Source organism: Branchiostoma lanceolatum, chromosome 3 (assembly GCF_035083965.1).
Source record: "Branchiostoma lanceolatum isolate klBraLanc5 chromosome 3, klBraLanc5.hap2, whole genome shotgun sequence".
Classification (NCBI taxonomy): Eukaryota; Metazoa; Chordata; class Leptocardii; order Amphioxiformes; family Branchiostomatidae; genus Branchiostoma; species Branchiostoma lanceolatum.
In genome coordinates, this window is record NC_089724.1 from 12910284 (window position 1) to 12933844 (window position 23561).

A 23561-nucleotide genomic window follows, 5' to 3' on the forward strand; every position below is an offset into this window, starting at 1 on the left:
GTAACAGACCACGCTGGCATCACCTGTCCAATTCACAGAAATTTTCCTTTATTTACACAGGAAACATGACAGTGTACAAACACTAAAACACACAAAATAACACTGGTTGGCTTGTAAAAAAAGTTCCAACTACACCAGCATTATAGCAGCCATTAATTTTTCACTTATAGGAACTTTAAACAATGCTAAACACAAGTTACTATATACAAGACTGATTTCTGTGGTTGAAGGTGAAATGTTATCATGGTTCAATAAACTTTGTGAAACATCTACCAGAGGATACCATTTCTAATGAAGGAACCAATCGTTACAACACACTTGAAACAAGGTACATGGTATACGTGTATAGGAATATGGCAGCTAAACAAAACTCCAACTTAAACTGTTGCCACACAAATTTTACTGTGTACTTATTTTGTGCATGAAAAGGCAGCATATCAATCATATCTACCTATACTGGTCAGATATGGACACATTTCACTTAAAATATCACTCTGTGAGAAAACTGAACATTTCACTGGTGAAGAAAAAAGGATAAAAGTCTGTAAAAAAAGATTAAAACTCTGTTGTGCAGCTCTTTAAATTTTCTGGTGTAGTAATGTATAAGTTCTGCTCTCCTGTAGCAGAACATATGGCACAGCCCTGCTTCTAGACTATCAATTACACATCTAAAAGACTTCTACCAAAAGGAAAACCGGCTGAATAAAATATCCAACTGCAAAACCTACCATATCCAGAATTGACTCACCTCAGCTTTGACATACAAATTTCATAAAGGAACCTAATAGTATACGGATAACAGGCTAACTTGTACAGTGGGGAAACTAAGTAACAAGGAGTTCAATGCATTAAACCAATGCATCATGCATCTAAAGCTCAGGCTGTAGAACACAACAACAAGGCAACACCTCTTGTGAAAGACCTCTGACAGAAAACCTCTGTCTGCAGCATTTTTGTATACTTCACTCCTACCACAGCTCCACACTTTTACAGAAACATGACACTGTGGAATGAAACTGAGTCCAATACAGGTCTCTTATTGCCTGAACTCTTCACTTGTCTAGATCTTCAAAACTATGGTGCATCCCTTACAACAGGGTTATACACGTATTTGCAAGAGTTCGTGGAAATGACACTGGTGAGTTCTACCGTTTCACTGGACATTGTCACGAGTGTATTGAGCAGTAAGTTGGCACTTTGGACTTGATCATGGATAGGCACTCCTGAAAATACAAGGAAAACAGATGTCACTGAGTGTTTGCTTGAGAGCTTCTTCACAACTTCACAATGAGGTTATCATGTTTTAGTCTATATAACCCAACTTAATAATTCAGATCTCTAAAGATGAGGAGGTTGATGCAAGTGATTTAAAAAAGAAAATTCTGAGTGTAACGGCTGGAAGAATGGTTGCCATGACAACAAACCTTTCCTCCGTTCTGCTCCAGATGCTGTAGGGTTTTTGTGACATCATCGCGGTACTTCTTCTCCATCATCCTCTTGGACAACTGGGAAGGACAGACACATCAATGATTGATAAGATTTCACAATGATAATGAAATTTATGATATGATGAAAGGAAATATTGACATTCAACTATCTATCATTCTATGGCTATGCCTTAGCATGATGGAACAGCAACAGAGCAGCCACACATTTAAAAGCATTCAATAAGGTTAACGTAAGGTTAAAACCTTTACCTTTTGCAGAATTTACATTAGGAATTTATTGCTATTTCTTAATCAAAAAAACATTAACATTGCTAAAACTGCAGTCTCGGCATATGCTCATCTTTCCTTATCCCTTTTCTGTGTAATGCTAAAAGTAAATAGCTGCCCAGTTCTGCTCTACACATGTTGCATGCTGTGCTTACGTAGGACAGGAGTGACTTGAGGTGTTGGTTCAGGGCAGGGCCCACAGCGGTGCTGAGGCACGTCAGACCGGCCAGGCCTCGTTCAAACACCTCCTCCTCCGGGGACGCCTACAGTCCAACAGGTACAACAGACATTCAGTCAAATGGGTATAACATACATACAGTCAAACAAATAAGCAACAAGAAAGGTCTTCTTGCACAAAATTTTTCACATCTAATCCAATCCAATCCTATCCAATCATGTCAAAGTACATAGATAATTGTCATATCATATGCTTCGTCTGCATTCTTGATGAAACACCTGCTCTATATGACCTACTTCTCATATTTATTTGATGTGTAGAATTAGCCCAAATTAGAGAAGATGTTTGCTAAGATAGTGCACATCAAATTTACTCCAAGACCTGTTTTCATCCAGCTGTTACTTGCTACCATCAGTGGTACATGTAATGTAGTATCAAACTGGATTGAATAATTGTTTGTGAGTTACCCTTGGCTAGTGTCTGAATATGGGCAAAAATCTGCATAAGTATCCAGATCCAATAATTTTTCATGCTTTTTTTAACAATGCAGGACAGACCAACCCCCTTCCAGCTTCCTTCCTTCTGCATCAAGCATGTACATTCTGCACCAAAGGTGATGCATGGAGTCTATACTGCCTTTAAGTTAACTGAAGGTCTGTGCTTGCTGAGTGTTGTCTGACTTTTTGTCTCTAAACAACAGTGTGACCCGTCCAAAACATGAGTATGCGGGAGCTGTACCAGAGCCAGCCTGACAGCTGCTGCTACCCGAGGCAGGACTGGTGCAGCCTTGTCACCTGCATGGTCCACTTCTAGCAGCTGTTGGAAACCCATCATGGCCACAAACGTGTACGGGTGTTTGGTCTCCCGCAAACCCTACAACAACAAAAGTCCCTGTTACATTGTTACATAGTTTCCAAGTACTACTGTAATCTTTTAAAATAACATTCATGAAATGCATTTCTTGTTTCTATTCTTATCAGGAAAGTAGAACAGTAATCTACCTTTTCTTAAAAAAAACACCTGTTTCGAAACCTTTTCAAGCACTTATAGATGAAACCAAAGAAGAAAGATAAAGCGCATAATTTTAAAGCATGCACAAGTTAAAAAAAGTACTGTTAAATCTAGTTCTGTAGAACGTTTTTGCAACCTGTTGAGATACCAGTATCTGACTTTTATCTGCAAGCTTGTCAACAATCAGTGATGACTATGAAAACAGCTGTAGCTGATAACCCCACTTACTTCTGCTAATGTAACAAGTAAGGGGTCAAAGGGCAGAACCTCTGGGGGCGTGTCCCATTGCAGCTTGTGCTTCACTGATCCATGCATTAATCTGAAAAAAATTACAACAATTAAAAATTCTATTAAAAAGATTAAGTGAAAAACAGGTGTCGGCAAATTGATTGCAACACTATAGTCTACTAAATGGTGACATTTTACTTAAATTGGTTTGAATTCTGAATATAAAATGTTCTGCTTTGTCATCACTCAGATAACATTAACATGTATTTATAGAGAATAGTGAATGTGGAGAAAACCTTCCTTACCTGCAGGGTATACCACCGTTGGTGTACATGGCAGAAAATGCAGTCTCATGCTTTGCTGTCCCATTGAACTGGGAAATAGAAGGGGGAAAAAAACAGGTAACAGGTTATAGCTGATTACTGACTCTTTTTGTGCAACATGCATGTAATTCCGTATCAGTTGTGGACAGCAAGTGCAACAGCTGTTTTACACATGTTGGGAACATTGGAACATATTGATGCCATGCTCCAAACGTTTCAAATCAAGTTGAAGTGATCTTATGGCTCCTATTATGGCATCAAAACTCTGCACGTAAAAGAACCCAACACACCGGAGAAGAGTAGGGGTGACCTAATGTACTTGGCTAAAAAAGTGAAGCCGCATTGCACGACTTACGTTAGCTTCTTGAAAAAGCATCATGCTTCACCTCAGTTGAGGATGACAGCTTTACCTTTTTTGAAGTAACTAGTTAACGTTACAAGTCTTTACAGAAATTTGAAACTATTGATATTGTTACAAGAATGTACACAATTTCAAATAGAAACTTGTAGCATTAGTGGTATGATGATGAGAGAAATCGGGTAAGAATGCATAGGAATAGGATTAATCAACTAACTGATTAGTTAGATTACTAGTACATTTTTGAAAAGAAAGTTGCAGCCCTAAGCCCCTAACCTTCGACTCCTCCAAAAAATCCTGGTTTATAATTACCCCCCTCCCCCCATAGAAACTGTTGGGCCCCCCTTTTCTGGACCCCCCTTCACACGGGTATTAAAGGTCTGAATGATGTCAACATACAGTAATCTCCACAGTCCGGATTCTAATCTAAATTGGGTGTGCACAGGGAATCCTTGACTTGTTGCTATGGTAACAGAATCGATCTGCCTCTCTCTAATAAGCCTGCGGTATCCTTTTATAGCTTACCGGATTGACTGTTTTGGGGTTGAGTCTGTCGGACGGTTTTCCCTGGGACCTGCCCTTTCCGGCGGATCCTGCGGACCTCGGCTTGGGCTTGGCGGGCCCTCCGAAGGAAGAAGTCATGTTGTTGTCGCGGTAGCAGCTTTGTAAATCACTGCCAGCTAGTTTATCACGACGATCACAGCCGCGATGGTCCTTCACCAAAACAACGTCCGGATACAGGTTGTAGCGACTGGAAATGTTGATGGCATTTACCTAACGAGCACGTCCTAGTCTTGAGACATCTATGGATTCGTCTACATCGACAGACGGCTAGTCTTTATCACGAAACAGCCACCAGAGGTCATCTGACAGGACCAAACGAACAGGTTGCCAACCGTGTCCGCCATTTTGTAGCCGCTGTAGATCATACTTAAGTCGCTAGGTGGCGCCACTGTACGGCGCGTCCTAGCTTAATAAGACACACTGGTCAGACAACATATATAATTTCCCAGGCCTGTGATTTCCCAAGAAGTACGCAAGTCTACGAAAACCACGCCTTCCGCACTGGTATTCCAGTGCTGAATCAACGGACGAATCGGCCTCAGCACTGGTTTTCCAGTGCTGACGAAAGTTCAGCACTCGTTTTCCAGTGCTGAAGAAAGTTCAGCACTCGTTTTACAGTGCTGAAGAAAGTTCAGCACTCGTTTTCCAGTGCTGAATCGCTGTATTCCAGTGCTGAGTTTCTTTCAGCACTCGTCTTCCAGTGCTGAAACTTGTCTCGGCACTCGTTTTCCAGTGCTGAATGGAGTTCGGCACTCGGTTACCAGTGCTGAATGCGCGACAGAGCGGCGGCGCCAGGTCACGGGTCATGTCAAAGGTCATTCAGCACTGGTTACCCAGTGCTGAAACCGCCGTCAGCACTGGATTTACCAGTGCTCGGGGACAATAAGCTAGTTCGGAGTTGCTACTACGCATGTGCAGTGTCAAAGGTGAAGGCCCCCGCGACGAAAACAAGACCCGTCTGGGCGTTGTTATGCAAATCTAGACAATGTGGAGGCGAGCACTGTTTCCGTCGCGGGGGCCTTCACCTTTGACACTGCACATGCGTAGTAGCAACTCCGAACTAGCTTATTCAGCACTGGAAAACGAGTGCTGAAAAAAACTCAGCACTGGAAAACGAGTGCTGAAAAAAACTCAGCACTAGAAAACGAGTGCTGAAGTATTTTCAGCACTGGTAACCGAGTGCTGAAGTATTTTCAGCACTGGTGCCCGAGTGCTGATGTACAAAAACCACGCTTTCCGCACTGGATTTACCAGTGCTCGGGGACAATTCAGCACTGGAAAACGAGTGCTGAAAAAAACTCAGCACTGGAAAACGAGTGCTGAAAAAAACTCAGCACTAGAAAACGAGTGCTGAAGTATTTTCAGCACTGGAAACCGAGTGCTGAAGTATTTTCAGCACTGGTGCCCGAGTGCTGATGTACAAAAACCACGCCTTCCGCACTGGATTTACCAGTGCTCGGGGACAATTCAGCACTGGAAAACGAGTGCTGAAAAATCCCCAGCACTGGAAAACGAGTGCTGAAAAAAACTCAGCACTAGAAAACGAGTGCTGACGTGTTTTCAGCACTGGAACGTTTTTCTTACCAGTGCTGAGAGAAGTATTAGTCGTAAGAAGTACAGCATGGTCACTTGTTAACTTACTTACTTTGTGATTCATTTAGAATAAACAATGACCAACTTTATTCCGACACAATTTTGTCATTTTGTTCATTGTGTAATTATATAGTAGATATAGGTATGACGGATGTGTAGCAAATGAACAACTTTATTTCTTTCTTTCTTTCTGGTCATAAGTTGTATATCTTTGTTTCGTGATTGTGATGTGATACAGCTCTTTTGTGCGAGATTTGGGTGGCCCTGAAAAGGGCCGGTGGTTCTGATATTCTACTCGAAGAGCCGGCGATGAATCTCAAGAAAGATTAAATCTGTCATGGCTGTTGGTGCGTCCGATGGTGCTTGATAGCCCTCGATGTGATGGGTTGCGATCTCCTGACGAACTTCGTCTCGTTTTACCTCTTTTGTTGCCACCCCTTTCTTCGATAGCTTCTTGATGAGGTTGCTAACTACCGGACGCAGTTGCCAAAGGTCGATGCGCTGGTCTTGCACGGCCCTCTCCTCACTGGCATCAGAACTGGCACTTTCCTGACGAATACGCTTCCTGTACTCAGCTTCTGAGTCGTCTGGAAGCCGTGTTCGTCGGAGGTTGGGCCGACCGTCGGGAAATTTCAGTGAATAGTCCGGAAAAATACTACGGTTTGAAATCGCAAGTAAGTCACCGCCGTAACGTATCTCAGCACTAGTTTTCCAGTGCGGAATATTTGTCAGCACTCGGTTTCCAGTGCCGAAGCTTGTCTCAGCACTCGGTTTCCAGTGCTGACGTCGAGTTCTCCAGTGCTGAACTCCACTCAGCACTGGTTTTCCAGTGCTGAACTAAACTCAGCACTGGTTTTCCAGTGCTGAAGAAAATTCAGCACTGGTTTTCCAGTGCTGAACTTAACTCAGCACTGGTTTTCCAGTGCTGAAGCCACTTTCAGCACTGGAACCGAGTGCTGAAAAAGGAGAGCGTGGTTTTCGTAGTTTTGCAAGAAGTACATGTCCAGATCAGTGATACATGACAGAGATTTAAAAAAAAAGGGAAACAATATGCTTAGCAATCTGCTACTCATATCATGGTACTACGATGAAATCGATATCAATTTGACACGTGAAAAGAGATGAAGATGACTAAGCCTTCTGGCAGGCGCTGACACCTTTCTGTCATAAGAACCTGACGCAAATCAGTGCTCCCCCCAAAAATAAACACCAGCACCTGTGGAAGGCCGCTAAGGCTATCAGACGACTCGCTTGCACAACAGAATCTAAAAATGAATCTGCCAGTGTGTCCCTGAAACCATCTGCCAGTGGATGATTCTGAGAGGATGAATCATCCATCCTGTTATTGAAGTGAGTGAAGTTATGGTGAGCCCGGAAGCCTGCTGATAAAGGTATAAACTTTAAATGATACACAACACTGATGAGGACACAAATCTTATCACTGTTCCTAAACAAAATAACAGCTTTTATGGATGTAACGTTACATGTACAGTCTGTATGACCTACTTGAGTTAAACCAGAAAAAAGGCCATGAGCGCAGTGGATTACATGTTTTATTCACAGAAATACACAGCGACAACTGAGCAACATCTCCCCATTGATCATAACAAAATAATTTGTTTTACCTAAATCTGTAAGATTGCCATTCATTCCAGTTAAAAAGACAATATTTCGATTGCAAGGTAACAGGGTTAAAGCGTTTTAAGGAACATATATTTACTGAAGACTGAAATCTTACAATAATAATGATTTCTGTCATGCTGTGAACCAATGAGATATATTTAAAAGTAGTTTTCCTTACAGTTACAAAATTCAAATTAAGATTTGTCACATTCAGAATGTAGGTTTAACAACAATACAACATACCAAAGCAGGACTTTCCAAGCAAGCTACTCACACAGTAAAGCGACATGTGTCAGTCATGTTACTTCTAACTTAACAAACGTGAACCGTGGAAAAGAAAGTTATGTGAGGATGAGTAATAACACGTACATGTAGCATGCTACAGGCAACTTTGTTGCTCATGTGAAAAGTGTGACCATGACTTTAGCCATATCAAAGAACAAAAGGTATTCCGTAGATAATATCAAAACCAGTCTCCAATTGTTTAATACATAGATTGTAATGAGACAGATTTTGCTCTGATAATACTGTAGATGATACTGAGAATTTGTCTTTGACAATGATATTTTTTCACTACTCTGTCAACAGTAGTCTCCTGGCTGTATCCGACCTTCCTGCTGCCTGGTGTGGGCTAACAGGTGTGGTCCCACCTGTTACAGGTGATGTCCCACCTGCAGCTACAGCTCCACCCACAGGTGATGCAGGTACTGAGGGCAGCTTAAGTTCCACCTCACCTGGAAACACACAAAAAATCATGTCAATGATATTGAAACATATGCACAATGACAGCACAAGTCATGACCACCATAACCTAATTCCCCACACAGTGACACTAAAACTCTTGAAATTGGCTAAACCTGGTAATGGCAAATATATGTAATCCATATATTGTAGACCCAGATCTTTCAAGGAAATTAACTACTTGTACTTGTTTCACAGGCCAATATCTACCCACAAAATTCATTAAAAACTCTTTGAGTTACTCTTTCAACAAAGCATCTAACAAACCAACAACTTGGTAGACAAAATAATACTATAATTCAGAGGTAAAAACTTTGGGTATTATGAGGACAACTATGGGGTCAGGCTTACTTGGTTCCCCCAGAGTAAGCTTTTCCAGTTCCCTTTCCAAGTCCTCATCTGCTGCAGTACTGGGAGTGAAGTGTACCGGGGAAGGTTGTTTTCCCAGGGATGGCATGCCAGGGTGGGGGCTGGGGTCTTGACTAAGTGGACCAGGAGAAACCCCCAACCCACAAGCAGGCAGCTGGTGTTTCTTAGGGGTGGGGACAGCTGGTACTGATGTTGTTTCCTCAGTCAGTGGCTGGGAGGTCACTGCAGCCGGTTTAGACAGGGTCCCCTGAATGAAGGGTTGGTTCTTACTAGGTGTCAGTGCTGGTGCCACTGATGGTGTTTCTTCAGCAAGAAGACCTGCTAGTTCCTCCTCTAGACCACTCATGTCCAGGTCCAGCCCTGACATGTCGGCTTGGCCACCAGCTATGCTGTCAGAGATTTCATTGCTTGTCTCTATAACCTGCAAAAAACACAGAGAAACAGTTTGAACATCTGACAAGGAAGATCTATGTATGGATTTAGTGTGTACTATTTTACCTTTAGCACAACAGTTTTCTGGAAAGAAAATGGTCAGAAGACCCACATGACACATACACTGAAGCATTGGTAAGTTAAGTACTGACGACTACATAATTGAATTTTATATATCACGAAAGGTTGATCTCTGTACTGTTCTTCCCTACCTGTTGTACATCCAGCATGGTTTCATCCACTGCCTCTGGTGTCAGCCCTGCTTTGTCCACCGTCTGTTTGAATGCTGACACTCCCGCCCTGTAGGCATCTATCACCTGTGGCAAGACAGAAAAGGAAAGCTTTCACTAATCACAATTATACACTTCAACATAATTGTGTGTTAGATATGCCAAAATTGGAAATGACTATGCTCAGATTGTGACTGCCTGCACATTTCCAAATTACTAGTAATCCAGGTTCCACCCTCACCATCTTGTCTGACTCAGCTTCTTGTATCCTCCTTAGGAGCCCATGGACTGTTTCCAAGGAACCTTCCCTCTTCTCCATGATCTTCTGGATGTGCTGCTTCCTTCTTAAGGCATTCTTTGCCTTGGGAAGATGAGGGTAAGAAAGAACAGTAAGAAAGGTAAAACCATGAAATAATAACATTTCTAAAAGCTGCAGGTAACTCCTAGTATGTTGATAGCATTTGTAATCTGGCTTTGTCAAAATAACATTACAGCAATGATTGAACCTCAGTAAGCAGAAATAAAAAGACTGGTTGAAGAAAAAAGAAGCAGATCATCTCCACTTTACATAAACAGCCACCAGATGTAAGTGTAAACAGCTGGAAGATGTATGTTACAGGCAATCAACATTGATAAAAGATAAACAAATCATAAAGTCTTCTTAATTGGGCATTTTATCTGGCCTATATTATCTTTGAGTGCTCTGTAGACTACAGATGGCACCATAGAGACTGTGAGTTGCCATGAACAGCAATCTTTATTACTTACTGCATTTTTCAGGCCTTTCTGGAGGTAAGCTTTTGCATCTGTCCTGCACCTGAACAACATGGGTGGAAAAATCCCAAATACTAGTAAATTAATTTTGTACTGCTGAACTTCAAGATGTAAAAAAAGACATAAATCTTCATGTACAGTTGTATATGAAAAGCTTTTATAATACCTGTCACTGTCTGATTGTAACTTGTCCACTTGCTGCATCAATGAAGCCTCGGTTTTCTTTAATCTGAAAAATAGATATTTCAAAATTGTGCGCAGGAGAATGGAGAAGCGGTAGCTCAAATCATCTCACAGTACATGGAATTCAAAGCACTTAAGACAATGATATAGATACTATAGATGTACACCTCATAATTACCTTAAGATACCAACTTCCACATCTGTTACTGGTGAGACGGTTTTGTGTGCTGAAGATGCAAACTTCACCAGCTGGGTACGAAACACATTCAACATATTACAAATTAAAATGAAATTCACATACTGTAGGCATAGTCATCAGAACAATATCCAAAAGTTAAGATGTATAAGACTGTTATATTACAAATTAGCATAGGCTAGAGTCTGCTTGATAAGCTTGTTGTCATATCAAATGGACTAAAAATGTTGCTGTAAGTTACTACATTTCTAACCAACTGTAACTGTAATATCAGATATGAGACACCTTTATCAAGGCAAACTATTGCGGAATAGAGACTGTAGTAATATGTCATATATTGACCGAAAGATCTGACCTTCTCCCCCTGGTCTGACTGGAAGATGCAGACTTTCCTGTGCTTCCTGAGGTGCAGCAGGGCCAGGTCCAGGGTGTCCTGGTCCTTACAACAGTGTCTGCACTGCTCAAGCAGGCACCTGTACTCCACTACATGGTCTGTAGACTCAAACTCCACCGATGTCTCATGAGTCATCATAACAGCTTCTGCCTTCTCCTACATTGTGTACAAAGTATACATCATCACTAGGGGTCAGAGGAGAAAAAGACAATAGTCCTTTCCATAACATTGATTGAATCATATCATTGAACATCAGAAAGAACATGTATTCAATGATTGTAAAGAGTGTTGACAGACATACTTTGACCAGATCAACAAGGAGGTAGATGCCCTCAGGGTTGCCATAGTTACGGCCGGTGAGAGTACCAAACGTCCAGCGCAGCGGCCGTTTCACCACGAGATCAAAACCCCACGACACCCAACCTGCATCCACCCCCGACTGGAACTCTGACAGCTTCTGAATCTTTCCTTGTCTGAAGAAAAAAGATGATAACATGTACATGCATGCATGTTACAACTATCAGCTTTTCATCCATTTGAACGAAGGAGATAAGTCATTAAGAAGAGAATGTATGAGAACCAAGTGCTTGACTGGATTAGTTGGTTGAAATGCAAACCAAATTCATATTGTCAGAAACATTCTGTCAACTATCATTATTGATATGAACATCCTGCCAACAGTGCAAAGAAATATTCTTATTGACCTAATTTTGCAAGAGCGTCCTGTCAAATGTTTGTTTTTATATCTCCTCTGCTTAAAACGTTAACGTAATAACTAATATACATTGACGTGGCCGCTTTTATAACCAAACATTACTACATCTGTATACATCCTACCTGATCATCTCACTCAACACCACCGGTAACCCAAGTGGTGTCTTTCCACCCCTCTTAAATCTCTGAGGTAAGGCAGAACAGTCCAGACACACTTCATCCAGACTTCTTGAGCTGTGAACAACCAAGTCAGCCCAGAACTGAAGTTTGCTGTCCCAGTGATGCGGGTTCAAGTCCCGATTGTCTGGGAACGCAGAGAAGAGAAAATTCATCCGCTCGTCATCCTTCCAACATTCCGGCAGATAGTCAGCATCTGTTGCCATCGTTAGGACGTGTTGAGGTCCTGTAAAGCGGAGAAATTTAGCCGGAATTTGAAGTTTCGGTTGTCAAAGTTCAACTTTCCGCCATTTTGCATTGAACTTTGACCCTTTGATACGAGTTCTCGTAGATCGCGAGATGATAAACTTGTTTGGCTTTCATTCAAGTCTGAAGCCGCGTATTTCACATTAGATATGACAATCAATATAAGATGGAATTGTATAATACAACATTAGACTTTGACGGGTTAATATTTCTGTAGTGACGGGAACACCTGGGGAGATACCTGCGGAAATCTCAAGTCTCGCCAGACGCGAGAATTAGATCGGGCATGCGTCAGCTGGTGCACGGGGCGAAATTTCCTGGGAAGTTCAACCCGTTTGTTTTGTTTTTAGTTTGGCGTTTTCTTATTTCCCTCCCCGCCTGAAGACTCCGATCGGAGCAGCAGAAGACATGTACACCCTGCGGAAGTGGCTGTACAAGCCAAAGGTATGTCATGGACGTTTCTTTCGGCGCCAGTTGATCGCGACGTCGTGAGATTTGCTTGTTGTTATCACTTTCCATTGATAAACAACCAAAACACCAGATTGTGCGGGCTGTGCCGAGGTTTGTTGTGCCTGGATGATGAAGCCCAGCCCGTGGATGTTGATAGGCGAGCGGCGCGCCGGAGTACGTGGTAGCGAGGTTGTGCAGACGACTTGCAAATTGTCGCCTGTGCTGTGTGTACGATCGCGATCTGTCCCAGGTGTACAGTCTAAGTGGGGAGGGGGGCAGATTATCAACTAACGTAACGTTTACTCAGACAAAGACAGGAAGACTGGGAATTTGGACAGAAATCATAGATCCAAACGTAGTGTAGATCGCAACTTCTTTAGACGGAGAACACACGGCACTATGTTTCAGAAAAAAATTTGTTTACTCGTTTCATACCTAACAATAACATTTTAATTTAATTGAAATGAATGATAAATTTACAGAAGTTTCTTATAAATATCTGAAAGTTGCTGAATGTAATTTTGTATTAAGGGTATCGGTAAGGATGATATTTTTATTATCACCAAGCAGTTTGCAGCCACAGTTGCAGACCAATTACTTAATGTTCAACACATGAATGTGCATGTGTTTATTTATATACAGTGTCATTAGCCCTGCTGTTACATGTGTTTGACTGGCTGCTGCAGCTTGTTTGATGTCGTGTGAACACTCCTAGCATTAATCTCCAAGCAGACACAAATATGGAACCAGCTGCTGTTGAATTTTCATGAAGTTGTTGTTTCTAACTCAAAAGTGCAGTTATAACTGCTATTATTACAGATGCGGATTTTTATCATCTTTCTACTTCTCGCATCCTTCGCATAATTGTATTGTATCACTGACTGGCTATACTAAGTGACATAAATGAAGGTTTTGTACTGGCATGTCATGCTATGGAGCATAATATCTTGAGCGCCCACTATGGCACTGGTGTAGTATTGTGGGAAGGGGATGATTTTGGGGTTAACTGTTGTACATGTACAGTCTGAGATAACGTTAGAAAAATATGTAGCATGAAAGAGGATGGTTACAACCACCTACCCCCTCAAAAATGTTGCCTTTAGAAAAATCGTGTTGGCAAGTTAAGAAAAGGAAGTTTTTGATAGGTGAGTACAGTCTGTTGTGTATACTTCAAATAATATTGTAATAACTCCCAGGCGAAGTCAGCTGTTACCGTGACATTTCCTTAGCAGGATTTTACATTTGTACATCCAGCTACAGTCTTCAGACTTCTAAGTTCTATCATCTACCAGCTGTTACACTTACAGCTGAAAAAATCAGTGGGTAAATACTTTCCAAATGCATATCTTTGAGAATCAAACATGTAATTACGGACATAATTGAACAGGATCAGACAGGGTTTATTAAGGATAGGTATATAGGCGACAATATTAGAAGACTAATAGACACAATAGAACATTACGATCAAGAGAGTAAACCTGGGTTAATATTTGTAGCTGATTTTAAAAAAGCATTTGATACGTTAAGGTGGGATTTTATGTTTAAAGCTTTAGAATTTTTCAATTTTGGTCCACAGTTAATTACATGGGTAAAGGTCTTATATGAAAAAACAACGAGTTGCGTCATAAACAGCGGTTATATTTCAGACCCCTTCATTTTAAGTCGCGGAGTTCGCCAAGGATGTCCATTGTCCCCATATCTTTTTCTCATGGCGGTTGAGATTCTTGCTATTAAGATTAGGTCTAATCCTTCTATTCGGGGCTTAAAGATATATGAAAAGATTACAAAGATATCGCAGTACGCCGACGATTCAAATTTTCCATTCGAACCAAAGCTAGAATCATTTTATGCCTTGTTTTCTGATTTAGAGCGTTTTTCCAATATCTCAGGTCTTTCTTTGAATGTAGATAAATGCAAAATATTACGATTAGGTCCCTTAAAATCCACGAATTTTCGTTTGCCCACTCATCTACCGATACAGTGGGTTGACGGGGATGTTGACCTACTGGGTATCAATATTCCCGTTGATTTAAATTTAATTACAAGTGTTAATTTCGAACCCCGATTGGAGAGATTAGATAGACTATTGCGACCTATGAAGAATAAATATCTGTCCCTGTATGGTAAAATTGTTATTATTAACACCTTGGTGGTTCCCCAATTTACAAATCTATTTCAAGTCTTACCATCCCCTAACGATTCCTTTTTCAAAGTATATGAAAAGAAGATATTTTCTTTTATTTGGGACAACGGTCCTGAACGAGTTGCACGGAGGGTTTTATACAATACATTGGAAAATGGAGGACTAAACTTAAAAAACTTACGCGCGTTCAACACTTCTATAAAAGCTTCATGGGTACCTAAACTTTATTTTCATCCCGAATGGTTTTCCTCCTGGGTAACAGTCTTCCATCCTCAACTTAATCATAGTTTATTTCCTTTTTACCAGCTGTCCTCGGTGATAAACCTTTGTTTAAAAGGATTTTTTTCTGAAGTTTTTATGTCCTGGTTTCAATTTCAGCACGTAGAGCCCACGACGCCGGCAAATATACGACAACAAGTAATTTGTTTAAACTCTAATATTATTATTGATGGTAAAACTGTTTGTTGGACAGCTTTTATGAATAGGAATATATATTTCATAAATGACTTGCTGTCCCCGGACGGCAATTTTATGTCTTATGATGAATTCAGTACAAATTTCCCAAATGCTTGTGACCAACATAGATATCTACAGCTTATTTCAGCTATTCCCGGTAAATGGAAAAAACTACTTAGTACTGAGAAGCGTAAAGACCTTGTGTGCCTGCCCTTTCAAAAAAATTATAAATGGTTACGAAATATAAAAATCAATAAAAGCATGTATATCTACTTTCTTACGTCCATGAACGAGGTCAGCCTTGCACACAATACTAGACTTTCTTGGTTCTATTATTTTGACAAACCTATACCATGGCGAGATGTATTTACAAACTTATATAGATGTACTATTGATCCAAGTACTAGATATTTTCAATACCGATTAATTAATAAATTTTTACCTTGTAACAAAATTCTACATATATGGAAATTAATAGACTCTAGCTCTTGTTCTTTCTGTCATGACGATGTAGAATCCTATATTCATATTTTCTGGGAGTGTCCGCATGTAGTATCATTTTGGAACGATGTCAAAAATTGGTTGAAAGTAGAAACTTCTATAGAGTGCTACCTAAATTCCTTTATTATCATATTTGGAGATACATGTAACGATGCGCCCCCCCTGAAAAATCTGATTATTTTGTTAGGTAAAGTTTTCATCTTCCGGTGTAGACGCTTAAAAATAATAAACTTCCAGGCCTTTAAAAGACTAATATCTACTTTTGAAAAAACTGAACGTCTCATTGCATCTCGGAGAGGGAAGCTGGAGAAGCATCGGGGTAAGTGGGGAACTTTGTGTTTAATTTGATTTTGAAATGTAGAAATAATCATGAAAGAATATAGAAATGACATGATAATGATATTTGATTACAATACTGAAATGATTATGCGAGTAATGATACAATGCTTATATGAAAAGATGATATGTAATGTGATAAAATGATATGTAATGACTTGATAACCAATATGAATAACGTTAGTAATGACATAATAATAATCATATTATATGAGCTGTTAAGTTTACAATGTGGCTGTTAGACTTGGATAGGTCAATACTTAAGGGAGGTTCTTCATTTTCTGTTGTGTGATTGTTATATTTATCAGTGAAAATATAATAAAGAACAATAAAGAAAAAAAAAAAAAAGAAAAAAAAGTACAATTCACACAAAATAAAACTGTTTATTCGTTTAAAAAAAAAAAAAAAAAAAAAAAAAAAAAATCAGTGGGTAATTTAACTAATTACTTAGAACAGAAAACACAAACTAAACCATGCAAGTTGCATTGTGTTGTATTGCCAGTCAAAAGGAAAAAAAAAAGGAAAATATGTGAGCTTGCGTCTTATGATATTTATTTATTGATTTATCAATCTTTAGGGTGGTCCCTTCAGTTAACATTATATGATACATTACAAGATTAGAACAATAGAAACATAATTTTCTGGATATAGGATGTATGTTTCAACAGGATACAAAATTGTACCATCAAACAGATCAAATCATCATTGATAACAGGATATGGCACTTACGTGAAGTCAACATAATGTTGAATGTTTAAAGAAATATTATAACCATTGCTTTTGCATATGTTGCATACTGACTTAAACATTCTCAGGTGTGTGCAGTTAAGAGGTCACAAGCAAGTTGATTTATTAAGTCATTATGCCAGTTTGTTATTCTTTTAACTCTGAAAACAAGTGAAAATCTGTAAATCCAAAAGTTTTGCCTCTTCATCGTTTCTTCATTTTGCTAGCCTGGTCCCAGTCTCTAGGGTCGGCTTAGTGGTGTTTTACCGGGCCAGTCAGTTTCTGATGGCCTTTCTACCTCTGGCTGCCATCCTACTATCGCTATACCCTAACTTCCGCTGCCTTCCTACTTTTCCGCCGCCCCAAGAGACTGGCAGGGTGTCAATACGGGCCTGATTCCAGGCGCATCAATCTGATGCGCCCAATGGGAACAGAGCAGACTGATCTAATCATTCCGCTGAGCTTTGATTGGCGAGCCAGGTTGGCACGCGTTTTCAGCTGTTATCGGTCTGTCTGCTCATTAACATATCCATCATGGCGACCGCTAGCGACGCTGGTGGGCCTGGACAAGCTGTAGAAAATGAGATTTCTAGGGCTTTGCTGTCGTTTGAAGGCGTAGGCGCTGGGAAACAGACAGACACACTGCTGTATATAGCATCGTGCCTGTTATCACCCTTTAGCGTTTCGATGATTCACAAGGCTTACGTCTCGTCTGAGCTTAGAAGTCTTAGAAGCTTAGAAGGCTGGAGCGGCAGTGATCACGTGATTCGATTGCCGGCGCCCGCGGCTCATTAATATTGATAAGATTTACGGCGCCCGCGGCTCATTAATATTTATAAGATTTACAAGAGGCGCTGATTCGCCGGTGTGTGCAGCGCCCATGTCCAATCGCGCTGTCAGGCCGCGGAACACCCGGGGCTTCCAGGGCCATAAATCGAGAGGAATTAGTACAGCGTCCGGCCATACCCTAGGTGCCAAGCTAATTAATCCAAGGCCGTAAACAACACCCCGAGCGGGCTAAGCTGTCTGGGCGGGTGAGGGTCACTCACAGTGCCGTAGAGATATCGGGCAGATTGCGATGAGGACCCTGGTCTCCTCATCGCGCCATCTGCCACCAGCTGAAGTTGCTGACGGAGTTTTATTCTTCTTCTTGGGCATTGCTGACGATGAAAAGTTGTTGTTGTTGTAAAAGAGCGATCTGACGTGCGGATTGGGTTTGTTTTCCCGCGCGATGCGAACTATGACCCCACGTGCCTGGGCCTGATACGGGTGTTCCGGACCGTGTGATAACTATCCGGATCACATAGGGTTCAGAAGTGTTATCACACAGGCTTCCATAGAATATTTCGAACGTATTTCGAGCGCGCCGGTTGTGCGGCCGTCGGAAATTCGAATACCGGATTCGGAGATTGGAATCAATGTTGCTACAGTTTCTTGTTCGAAGACACAGAACTCCCTCAACTTCTGGCGCATTCCGCATTGAAATGTATGTTTTATCGGGTGGGTATGACCAAGGTATGACATAAATAAAATACAACACGTTGTATTCCGCATCACCCTCGGTCCCAGCCCTCCCGCGGGTCGGATCGCCCTCCGGCCTACGGCCGTCGGGCGATCCGACCCGCGGTCGGGCTGGTACCTCGGGTGATACGGAATACCCCGTGTTGTATTCTATATGTATGACCTCCCACCCCCGGAACCAGCTGAAATCCCCCCCGATCGCGATGGAATGAATCGTAGTTGTGTTCACACTCAAAATTTGATAGGATTGGATTGGATCCGATCGCGATTAATCCAATCAAACTACCTCCGGAGGTAGTTACAATCCAATCGCGATTGGATCGTTTTGGATCGTTCCAATCGCGATTGGGAGCGTTCACACTGAAAAAATCAATCGCGATCGGATCGATTCAATCGCGATTATACTTCAATCGCGATTGAAAAAAATGAGTGTGAACGGGGTCTTAGTGGAAGTTTAGAATGGTCACTCAACCCATACTACAATGTATCTTTGAGTAGTACTGAACCATCTTGTCCCAAATTGTGTAAATAGAATGTTTTCTCCATGTCTTACTCTTACTTGATATGTTTGTCCATGTTTATTGCAGACAACTATGTTTTCTGTAGGCAGTCAGATAGGTATCACTGTAATCTTTGTTTCACGTGTGACCTGAATTGATGTGTCACGGGGTTCTTTATAATTAGAGTAGGCAGCTGATTTTTCTCATTATCTGTGTTTAGTTAATCCAGTTTGTCTTGTTTGTCAAAATCAGTGATGTTCCACTGACTTGCCACTGCTCATGTGTACAGACACTGATGCGGTTCTTTAAGGAGATACATCAAGAAGAAGGTGTGACTGGGTGAAGGTAACAAGTGAGGTCTTTGTGTGTGTACAGGTGGTGACTTGAATGCACATATGTGCATATTTGTAGAGTATTCTCATCATTATGATGACTAGAATGATAGCAAGAGCTGATTGTTGCTTGTAGTTGCTGCATTGTCATCTAGAATTATATATAGTTGAACTTCCCGATCAACAAGTGTGTTAGGAAAATAAAGAAAAATACAGCAACGTAGATAGATTTACATACTTTTGACTTTATTTGGATCTTTTGAGGTAATGTTTAAGATGAGCTTGAGTATTTGATAAGATATATCAGTTACATGTAAATGAATATGATTATCATATTCATCAGATAAAGGAACCAATATGTATGTACATACAAGAAGGCTACAAGCTATTAACATGTCTACCAGCCCAGTTATGAGCAAAAGTATGGCACTTTTGCAGTATTGTAGGCCATCAAGACCATACAATTACAAATGTTGATTATCATATAGTGTTCATATAGAGAGAAATAAATAGAAATACACATTACATTAACTTTTAAAACTAAATAAGCCTGTTCTGTTACAAACACAACTTATTGATATTCTATCAAATATGTTTGATGTTTACACACAAATTTATATTTATCAGAATATACTTTAAAAGTTTAGAATAACTTATATTTGATGATGAATTATGCCTTTTTATTCTCTGAGTTATACCGTGGCCACCATGGTCTATGCTTGTGGGTGCTCATCTCCTGGTGTAGGAAAATGTGTTTTACTATTGCTAGTGTGTTTTTCACTCTGAAGTTATAAATTATGCCCTCTCTAGTTGAATACTTTAACAGGAGAAGGAACCGTGTATGTACAAAAATATGGTAGTTATTATATGCACATGTACATGTAGGCGTACATTGTAGTTATGGCCTGCTCAACAGGTAACTACAACATGTACTACTAGTAATTACTGAAAGTCTCGTTCATTTTGAATGCTGCCAGAAAGTTAATATATAACCTTCAACACAAAACCTCTTCAACAGTAAAAGTTCAAAAGTTGAAACAACTAACATTATTTATAGTTATACATTAAAAAAAGAATTCAATGATTTATGAGATCATGAGCTACATGTATTGACCATATTATAATTACATCCACCTAACTTTTGAACAAGTACATTGTACAGATCTGCAGGTGATGCTATACTTAAACCTTTATAAATTACAGTATACTACTTATTAACTATATTCCAACACAAAAGAGTGGACACCAAATATTAGTATGACTTCTTCAGGATAAATAAAAACTACTAAATCACTTCCATGTCCTGTTCCCATCTGAGTTTCAGACAGCTGTTTGTGCTTAGTTTTACTTTAAAGTGTGGTTCTTTCTCTCCCCCAGCTCGACCACCACGCGTGTAATACATCCAGTCCTTGCAGCGACCCTTCCAGGCCATGTTGTAGGTTATGGTCTGCTCACACATTGGCTCCTTCAGGCTGTAAACAAATTTGAAGACCAGAAAAGATGATATCCCTCTAGTACAGGGTTTACCACTTTTCAGCCTGTACAACTTTCTATCCAACAGGAATGTTTTGACACTTTTGGCATGAAGGTCAGGAGAAGATATGTTGACCTTGACACCCCCCTGCCCAGCATTTTTCAAGGAATGTACAGAGATCAATCCGGTGGTGATATGTTTTGGAGTTTCATCTTCCCAGCTGTTTCGATTGATGTCTCGAATGAATTTGACCTGAGTAATTTGAATGGAAGGGTCGCTTTCTTTCAGAATGATCTGGAGAGTGTAAAATCCAAAGAATGTGGTGAGGACCATTAGCACAATGATCACAAAGAATATTCCTGAACGTGGAATTTCGTCTTGGTGCCTGAGGTGCCAGAGTCCTTTCCTGAGACGGTAGTAAATCCCGGCATTTGCGAGAAGTTTAACCGCTATTGTCACACCTGTAGCACACTGAGAAAACACAAGGATAAAGAAGTTCACATCTGAGAACAGAGAGCGACAACGGAGATAGTTCAGGAGTGTCGTGAACATGTTGACGAGTATCACTCGAAGAAAGTTGATGAAGAACTGCTCTATCAAAAGTTCTGTCTCTCTGTGCATGGCATCCTCATCCCGGTTGTGGAGATACACCCAAATTTTCTTCAAAATACACATCTCAGTTATGTATAAAAGCAAGCTGACAACACACACTACCAGCAGGAGGATTTCAGTCTTCTTCACCTCCACCCCTTCCCGTATGAAGGCAATACAGTTGGCCAGAGAGCAGGCTATGCTGATAGATGTGACCACAAGACTAAGAAGGGAAGGAAGGCACATCCAACAGGTTTCTTTGCGTCTAAGTATCTGGGCACAAGTACAAGATTGCTTTGTTCCTGAAGGGCTAGGGCTATCTGAGTCTCTGTTAGGCGAACTTGGTACAGAGCTACATGTTGAGGTAGGCGGAATGGAGCTTGTACAGGAGTAATACAGACTTTGGATGGAGCCTTCACTGTGGAGGTTGTTATTGATGGTGAGTGCATCAGTGCTAGCCTCACATGAGGCAGGGTAACTGTTCTCACTTCCCTGAGAGTCCATATCAGTCACAGAAATCTTCGGTATCCCACCCCTGCCTTGTACAGTTCCCTCCTCCACATCAGAAGCAGTTCGACGAATATGTCTTGGTTTCTTCATCTTTGTGGCACCCATAGATCTAGACCTGTTGATTCGGACTTTAGTGGGAAACCTTCGGGGGAGCTCTACCACAAAGAAGTCCTTTGGTATGGGATGACCATTTCTGCTCTCTGTCACAGGTTTCATCTGTTTGTTCCTTCTGTCAGTGTGCATATGTTGTTTCTCACAGCCTTCATCTATAACATTGAGACAAGAGAAATACATGGACTCAGCTGCCAGGTTGTGCTTGCTTCCCCTTCTGCTGCTTGCTCTACTGCTGCTCTCACCTGAAGAGCCATTGCTGTTCCCATCACTGAACATAGGGGGCGCTGCTAGCAGGTGAGGGTCTGGTACTGACAAGCAAGGCTTATCTGTGGATGTGGAACACTGCAGAACCATGTGGAGCTCTGATGTCCCTACCTCTGCCTGCAGTTTTACAACACATGATTCTGCCATAAGGACTCTTAATGTTCTCAAGCAATGTTGGTATATGTACAATGTATATGTTCCAGCCGACAAAATTGCTTTATCTCAAATGAAATAGAATAAGAACACCCAGAAAGATATCAGGGTGTCAAGAAAAATGAAGGGCATCTTATCTTTAAGTTAGCTTACCATTTTTAGACTCGTCCCTAAATAAATGCAACTACATTAGTAATTACTGACATTACGTTTTGAGATTTTCTGAAAGAAGTTGCAAATTTTCAAAGGACCTCTGTATTGACCGATAATTTAAGGAGCAACACCCCTCAGTAGCATTTAAAAGGGGCTACTGCACATATACAAAATAATGTATAATCATTATGACATTATTTGTCACGAACATGGATTTGTCCCTAGGGTGGCAAAGTCCAAGATGGCAAAGCTAGAAGTTGCTGTACAAAGTTTTCCTGCATATATTGAAATGGTTGTTACATGTGAATGCCAGTTTATAGAGTTCTTTGAACACTCATTGAAAGTTACTACATTGTTCTTCTTTTCATGTTTCATTTTGAAATGTCCAAGAAACAATAAGATTTTAGTGTCGCAGAAGACAGATACAGTGTACTGTACATGTTATTGTACATGTATGGTAAAAGTTATTGTAACATTATAGCCAAACCTGGTAAACCACAGTTGACCTCAGCCCCTATCTGACACTTTTCACTCTAACTCTTGACATAAAGCATGCCTTTTATCAGTAGTTGAACTTGAAAGAATCAACTGTTAGGCCAACAAATGCCCCTCCTGCAAATTCTATCAGTCTTTTGTATGTATGATCTGTCAATCATTACATGTCTGAAACATTGCAAATCTTTATCAATTGCCAGCTATTTCATTAACTACTTTGAAATTACCGGTACGTATTCAAAAATCAATATTCAGAACAGCAAAGGCTGGACTACTCTTTTAAACCCTAATGTTACAGTAGTAAATATATGTATTTCTATTAGCATAATTTGTCATTAAAGCAATTGGCAGTGATTAGCACAAGGTTGTTCACCTTCAAATTGACCCTACCGTTAATTGGTTCAGACATTACACATAGTTTTAGGTGGAAACCTGTGAACTACACGTACACTCACCTTCAATACTGCTGGCTGTGAACTTCTAGTCACACATCTCTTCCTGGTAACATCAGCTCTGGCATGATGAAAGAAATTACAAGACAACTCTGTGTATATATTGTAAGATCGTAGAGAGCAGTAGCTGATCAGGACCTTCCTGGTGCGCTGTGCAGCAGCTAAGTGAGCGTTCAGGAGAGGGTCGGACTGGCACTTATCTTGACAGGTCTGGATGACTCTTGCATGAAATATTTCAGGCCAGCTGCGGAGGTCACTGGAATGTTAAATAGTGTAAACTGTTCAGCCTCAGCCTTTGATGGTGGTATAAAAGTTGTCTCTGGGATTGTCCAAGCATTTTC

The 23561-nt window shown here is 40.7% G+C and overlaps 4 protein-coding genes across 6 annotated transcripts in view; 1 reads left to right on the forward strand and 3 right to left on the reverse strand.

Moving 5' to 3' along the window:
* Positions 1–26: 26 nt before the first annotated feature.
* On the reverse strand, positions 27–5182 carry LOC136430373 (PACRG-like protein). The gene is made up of 7 exons (XM_066420914.1): positions 4339–5182; positions 3438–3505; positions 3133–3223; positions 2632–2766; positions 1871–1978; positions 1425–1505; positions 27–1223 (listed from the first exon to the last, which is right to left on the reverse strand). The coding sequence occupies exons 1-7, from the start codon at positions 4453–4455 to the stop codon at positions 1167–1169; spliced, it is 657 nt and encodes a 218-aa protein (XP_066277011.1). The 5' UTR covers positions 4456–5182; the 3' UTR covers positions 27–1166.
* Positions 5183–7506: 2324 nt separating this feature from the next.
* LOC136430377 (charged multivesicular body protein 7-like) lies at positions 7507–12145 on the reverse strand. Of its 2 annotated transcripts, none has more exons than XM_066420921.1 (10): positions 11750–12145; positions 11214–11385; positions 10874–11068; positions 10501–10571; positions 10306–10368; positions 10134–10182; positions 9607–9726; positions 9348–9452; positions 8974–9124; positions 7507–8327 (listed from the first exon to the last, which is right to left on the reverse strand). In XM_066420921.1, the coding sequence occupies exons 1-10, from the start codon at positions 12007–12009 to the stop codon at positions 8167–8169; spliced, it is 1347 nt and encodes a 448-aa protein (XP_066277018.1). In that variant the 5' UTR covers positions 12010–12145; the 3' UTR covers positions 7507–8166. The 2 variants fall into 2 exon arrangements, with proteins under 2 accessions (XP_066277018.1, XP_066277017.1); XM_066420920.1 differs by having other exon boundaries at positions 8686–9124.
* Positions 12146–12329: 184 nt separating this feature from the next.
* The window catches only part of LOC136430376 (lateral signaling target protein 2 homolog), a 112279-nt gene continuing 101047 nt past the window's right edge, over positions 12330–23561 (forward strand). For both annotated transcript variants that reach the window (XM_066420917.1, XM_066420918.1), the window contains exon 1: positions 12330–12493. In XM_066420917.1, the coding sequence (XP_066277014.1) occupies positions 12458–12493 (36 nt within the window). In that variant the 5' untranslated portion in view covers positions 12330–12457. The remainder of the gene's footprint in view (positions 12494–23561) is intronic.
* Positions 19240–23477, reverse strand: LOC136430375 (uncharacterized). The gene is made up of 2 exons (XM_066420916.1): positions 23224–23477; positions 19240–22084 (listed from the first exon to the last, which is right to left on the reverse strand). Exon 2 carries the CDS (start codon positions 22055–22057, stop codon positions 20300–20302), a length of 1758 nt encoding a protein of 585 aa, XP_066277013.1. The 5' UTR covers positions 22058–22084; positions 23224–23477; the 3' UTR covers positions 19240–20299.

Bases quoted from the DNA above. Each gene is read 5' to 3' on its own strand.
- LOC136430373 (XM_066420914.1), bottom strand. From the start codon at position 4,455: ATGACTTCTTCCTTCGGAGGGCCCGCCAAGCCCAAGCCGAGGTCCGCA. The intron at 1,979-2,631 runs GTACAGCTCCCG...GTTGGACTGTAG, and splicing joins CAGCTGTCAGGCTGGCTCTG to GCGTCCCCGGAGGAGGAGGT. The intron at 1,506-1,870 runs GTAAGCACAGCA...TGTCCTTCCCAG, and splicing joins TCAAGTCACTCCTGTCCTAC to TTGTCCAAGAGGATGATGGA.
- LOC136430375 (XM_066420916.1), bottom strand. From the start codon at position 22,057: ATGGTTCTGCAGTGTTCCACATCCACAGATAAGCCTTGCTTGTCAGTA.
- LOC136430377 (XM_066420920.1), bottom strand. From the start codon at position 12,009: ATGGCAACAGATGCTGACTATCTGCCGGAATGTTGGAAGGATGACGAG. The intron at 10,369-10,500 runs GTAATTATGAGG...TCTATTTTTCAG, and splicing joins GTGGAAGTTGGTATCTTAAG to ATTAAAGAAAACCGAGGCTT. The intron at 9,727-10,133 runs GTAAGTAATAAA...CATCTTCCCAAG, and splicing joins AGAAAGGCCTGAAAAATGCA to GCAAAGAATGCCTTAAGAAG.